Source organism: Eulemur rufifrons, chromosome 6 (genome assembly GCF_041146395.1).
Source record: "Eulemur rufifrons isolate Redbay chromosome 6, OSU_ERuf_1, whole genome shotgun sequence".
Taxonomy (NCBI): Eukaryota; Metazoa; Chordata; class Mammalia; order Primates; family Lemuridae; genus Eulemur; species Eulemur rufifrons.
Genome location: NC_090988.1, coordinates 103767572 through 103773108, shown reverse-complemented (window position 1 = coordinate 103773108; position 5537 = coordinate 103767572). Strand labels below are relative to the sequence as shown.

The window sequence follows — 5537 nt, the reverse complement described above, 5'->3', positions numbered from 1 at the left end:
CGGCCGGTCTCCTCCGGCCCCCTCCCCCTCCCGCACACCCACGGCCCACCGCCCCGCCTCTGTGGCTGCAGGGGCTTCCCAGGCAGCGGTTACCTGATGGAGGGACAGAAGGGTCCGAGGCCCATGGGAGGCCCATGGGAGTCCAGAGAACTAGGCAGGGAGGGTCTCCATGGGGACAAGGTAGTTGGGGCTGGACAGGAGGGGACCTCACCCCTCTCCACACTCACTTGTGTCTCCCTCTAGGCGCATATAATGCCCAGCGGTGAGTCGTCCTGAGCCACTGTGGTCTAGCCACCGGCCTGTCCCACACGACCCCACCCAGCCCGCCAGCACCACCCACCATGGAGTCCAGAGGGAAGTCGGCCAGCAGCCCCAAGCCTGACACCAAGGTACCCCAGGCCACCGCCGAGGCCAAGGCTCCCCCGGCTGCTGATGGGAAAGCCCCCTCGACCAAGCCTGCGAAAAAGGAGCCTCCAGCAGAGAAACAGGAGCAGACGGCAGCCCCCAACCCGGCACCTGCCAAGAAGACCCCCGCCAAGGCAGACCCTGCCCTTCTCAACAACCACAGCAACCTGAAGCCGGCCCCCACAGCCCCCACGGCCCCCACGGCGGCTCCCCGCAGTCCGGATGCCACTGCAGAGCCCAAGGGCCCTGGCGATGGGGCGGAGCAGGACGAGGCCGCCAACGGGGGCCCTGGGGGGCCTGGGGGCCGAGGCCCCTGGCCCTGTGAGAACTTGAACCTCCTACTGGTGGCTGGGGGGGTGGCTGTGGCAGCCGTGGCCCTGATTCTTGGTGTGGCCTTCCTGACCCGGAAAAAATAATGCCAGGTGGGGGCACGGAGCCACTTCTGTACAGACCTGGGGAAGCTAGTGCATGCAGAGTTCACACCTACCCACCTACACGCGCGCTCGGTATATAGACATGTAGGCCCCACATCCCACGGAGAGGGACGCACAGCCCACCAAGCAGGACACTGAGCCCCCCTCTGCCTCCCAACCCCCGGGGCTCCAGGGCAGGACAGGGACAAGCTCCAGCAATGGGCAGGGCCTGTGTGTGGCCCCCGCCCAGTTGGGTGTGTGTCCACGTGGATGTGCCCAAGTGTGCCAGTCCTGAGAGGCCCCATTGATCCTGGGGGGCTTCCTGGTGGCAACATCCAGAGGAGCCCCCCCCCCACTGGTCTCTGAAGTGTGGTATGGGGTGCGGGAATAGGTTCTGACTCGGCCCCGCCCCCGTGGGACATTAAAGGGCGTGGTCACTCCATTCTCCCCATTTCTGCTCTTTCTGTGCCCCTGGGGGTCTGCCTGCCAATGCAGTGGGGCCGTCCGGAGGCGGGCGGTCACCTTGGCGGGGCCGCGGTGCCCCTCCACCTACTGCCCTGCCCTGGCTGGTCTTGGGGCCTCCCCAGAGTTCTCCTTTTCCTGCTTGTGCCCCAGGACAGCAGCTGAGGCTGGGATCACCCCACTTCCCAGAGCCACAATGATCCTGGGGGCGTCTAAGGGTCTGGCGGGGAGGCGGGGGGGGGGTTGAGGGCCCTGCCCCATGGCTGTGCCTGCCAGCGCCGCCAGACTGTCCTGTCCTGCCTGTCCCCAGCATCCTCTGAGTCCAACAAGCGTATAAATGCAATAACAGGTAGAGTAGAACCGCTTGGGGGTGACCACCTCACACCACCCACTGCCCCGTAGTGCCTGCAGGGAGACTCCTGCCCAGCCCTCCTTAGCGCGTCTGGTCCCAGCTTGGCCCTGGGCATGGTGGCAGCAGGCGGGCCCTTGGTGGTGGGCACTGTGGGAGCAGGAACCCTGGGCCTGAGTGGAGGCTGAGTCTGAAATAAACTCTGTTGTCTAAAGGCTGGGCTTGCGTCCTCACCGGCACGTGGCGGGGAGAGGAGGGGGCTTCCCACCTGGGCATGGGGGTGTACCCCCAAGATCTGTACCCCCAGGCTTTTGAGGGAGGCGTAGAGGCCCAGGTCCCCCTGGCCAGCCCCCCTGCCACCTCCATGCCCTGGATCCTGGTGGATCCACAGCCCCCCTGGGCCTGCCCCATCCCAGATGCCCCTCCCTGGCCTTCCTGGGCACCCTGACCCTGGATGGACACCCAGGGGCTGCAGGACCAGCGCCAGGCCGGGGCTGCTGGCCACCCTGCAGGAGGCAGGGGCAGCCCAGACTGGGGTGAAATAAGATGCTCCCTCCGTGACCCCCCAGGGTGGATGGGCCCTTCTCAGTCCCCTCTGAACTGAGTCCCCCATTCCTGGAGGGGTGCAGAAGAGGCTGTCTGGTCACCTCTCTTCCGCGGCTCCCTGAGCTGTGGGTGAGGTTGTTGAGAGGGACTGGGAGGGACAAGGCCTGGGGGGGGCCCAGAAGTGCTCCTCCGGGCTCTGTCATCCTGGGCCCTTGACCGCCCACCCCCGGGGGCCGCTGAGCTTGGCAGGCCGGAGCTCTATGCCCACCTCAGCCCCGCTTTCCAGCTGGCAGGGGGTTACAGCCCTCTCACGTCCCACCCCCACCCCAGAGCTGCAGTTCCGGGTCAGACACACCTCTCAGGCCTGGACCAGTATGGACAGCCCCATGCGGTGTAGACGTCCTGGATGGCCCCTGCTGCGCCTGGGCAGACCGCCCTCCCGGCTGCACACAGGGGAAGTGCTGCAGGGACGCTGCCCACACCTGCAGCTCCGCACACCTGCCCCACAGTGCCAGGGCCACCCCTCTGCTGCCCTCCAGGGCCCTCTCCCCTTCTCTCCACTCTGCGGCTTGTACCTTAAAAGGAGATAAACAAACACCCCGTTCCTGGCATTTTCCTGGGCGTGGGAGGGAGCAGAGCTGACCGGAGAGGGGTCTGCTGTCTCGAACCACAAGGACGTGGCCTTTTGACGCTGTGATGTGCCACCAACAAGGCCACCTCATCTATCCATTAAGGGGCATTTAGGTTGTTCCACAATGTTTGCACCTTTAAACAAATCAGGAACGAAAATGCTTGGAGAGCCACTTCTGGATGTGCGGGGGCGGCACGCACACCGTGTGTGTTTGCTTCCCTGTGGTGAACGTAACACAAAAGCCGCCGTCTCACCCACTCCCAGTGCACAGTTCGGGGGCATTAAGCACCTTCCCGCCATGCAGCCACCACCACTGTCCCTCTCCAGACCCTTCGCATCTTCCCAAACTGAAACTCAGTTCCCCCCTCCCTCCTCCAGCGCCCAGCACCTACCATCCACCGTGTGTCCATGGGCGTCTGAGGACCCCAGGCACCTCCTGTCAGTGGAAGCACACGGCGTCTGTCCTTTGATTCACAGAGCGTCATGTCCTCAGGGTTCATCTGTGCCCCGTAGTACATGTCAGAATCTCTCTTTTTTAGAGATGGAGCTCAGGGGTCTCACTCTGTTGTCCAGGCTGGAGTGCCGTGGTGTCATCACAGCTCACTGCAACCTCAAACTCCTGGGCTCCAGCCATCCTCCTGCCACAGCATCCTGAGTGGCTGGGAGTACAGGCGCCACCACCACATGGGCTGATTTTTCTAATTTTTGTAGAGATGGGGTCTTGCTATGTTGCCCAGGCTGGTCTGGAACTCCTGGCCTCAAGCAGTCCCCCCCACTCGGCCTCCCAAAGTGCTGGGATCACAGGCCTGAGTCACCACCACGCCCGGCCCCTAGTAAATGTTTCTTTCTGAGAAACTGGATTTGTCGGCCTCTTTCTTCAGCCTCTCAGCCTCCTCTGACCTTGGGGTGGGTTTACGTCACCCTGCCCACCACAGAACACTGGGTGAGTCAGCCAAGCGCTGACATGTGAGAAAAGGACAAAGGGAATGAGGCATCCGTGGGGGGTCCCAGGGTGGCAGCCGCTTCTACGTGGAGTGGTGTGGCTCAGCTTGCAGACACGCGTGTTTCTAGGACACCCCAAAGGGCCGGCGAGCCTAGAGCGATGGCTAACCAAGGGCCATCTGTCACACTCCCGCCAGCAAGGCGCCAGGGGCAGCTGCGTGCACGGCCACTTCTGGAAGGGACAGGGCTTGCACAGGAACTGCAGTGAGGAAAGCGCTGCTCTTGCTGTGACCGTTGTCACTGTTGTCGCAAAGAGCTCTACAGTCAAAAGCTGATTTAGTCTGGATGGTTGCTCAGGCTACGCACATGGACATCTGTGTTGTTCTAAGGCTCTGTCCTCTCTCGGTAAAACCTTCCGTGTAGACTAAATTGTCTCTTTCTCCATTTACTTCTGCCTGTCCTTCCTCTTGCCACCCTGGACGCCACATGAGGGGACCTAAGAAAATGTCTAACGCCCTGGGATCCCTTAAGGAAAAGAGAAAAGGCGCCACAGACCCCTCTTTCTGGGAGGAGCCCCAAGAGTTGTAAATGGATTCCTCACCGGTCTGAAGCACTGCTCTCTCTTGTATCCTGCTACCTGATCTTTCAGGTTTGGGGGGGGGCGGGTAGCAGAAGTCACTTTGCCGTGTGAGGACGTGACCGTGGTGTGCACACTGGCTGGTGGGTCGCCGTGAGAGCTGCGTGTTGGGGGTGCTGAGGGCAGTTGTTCACAGTAACTGGGTATCACTACGGGGCCTACTCTCCTGGGACGAGCTCAGCACACACGGGTGGGCGGGGTGATCGGCGTCAGGGTGCCGGCCAGCCTCCGGCACTGGGACTCTGCACTGTCTGGCTCCCTGGAGTTTGCCTCTCCTGGGGACCCAGGATTCTGTGTAAATGTGGGATCCTTGATTTGGGGGGTCTGAGTGTTCTGCCTTCCAGCAGCGCCTGCTTTTCACAAGTTTAAATAGTAGGCTCTAAAGACTGCAGACTTTCTTTGCCGTATTTATTAAAGGGCTCCGCCAGAAAGCCAGTAAACTAACTAAGAAATAAGCTAAGATAAAAAGAACACCCATGCTCTCTGTTAAAGAAACTTATATCTAGGCCGGGCACGGTGGCTCACGTCTGTAATCCTAGCACTCTGGGAGGCTGAGCCAGGCGGATCCTTTGAGCTCAGGAGTTTGAGACCAGCCTGAGCAAGAGCGAGACCCTGTCTCTACTAAAAATAGAAAGAAATTATCTGGCAAACTAAAAATATACACAGAAAAAATTAGCCGGGCATGGTGGCGCATGCCTGTGGCCCCAGCTACTCGGGAGGCTGAGGCAGGAGGATCGCTTGAGCCCAGGAGTCTGAGGTTGCTGTGAGCTAGGCTGACGCCACGGCACTCTAGCCTGGGCGACAGAGCAAGACTCTGTCTAAAAAAAAAAAAAATTGAGGATATAAAACAAAATTACTTTTACTTCCTAGGTTTTTCACTGTGTTACAGCAACTGTCATAGTGGGTGGTCCCGAGGACAAACCCAGCGGCACACGGAGAGCTGGAGAATCAAGGTTTATTCGCCAGCGGGCTCAGAGGGGTCTCACCACCAAATTCTGAGCCCCGTCTACCTGATTTTTCCCACGTTTATTAAGTTGGGGTGGTCCGAGGGGTGGGGTTAGTTGATGGGCCAGGTTATGGGTTAGTATTAAGCCGATGCAGGTCTCCCGTGAGGGGTGGGGTCTCAGGTGGCTGATGCGCCAAGTAACAGGC

General features: G+C 60.6%; 1 protein-coding gene across 1 annotated transcript; it reads left to right on the top strand.

Annotated features, from left to right (window-relative positions):
- Positions 1-341: 341 nt before the first annotated feature.
- Positions 342-821, top strand: CEND1 (cell cycle exit and neuronal differentiation 1). The gene has a single exon (XM_069470422.1). The coding sequence runs from the start codon at positions 342-344 to the stop codon at positions 819-821; it is 480 nt and encodes a 159-aa protein (XP_069326523.1).
- The last annotated feature ends 4716 nt before the right edge of the window (positions 822-5537 follow it).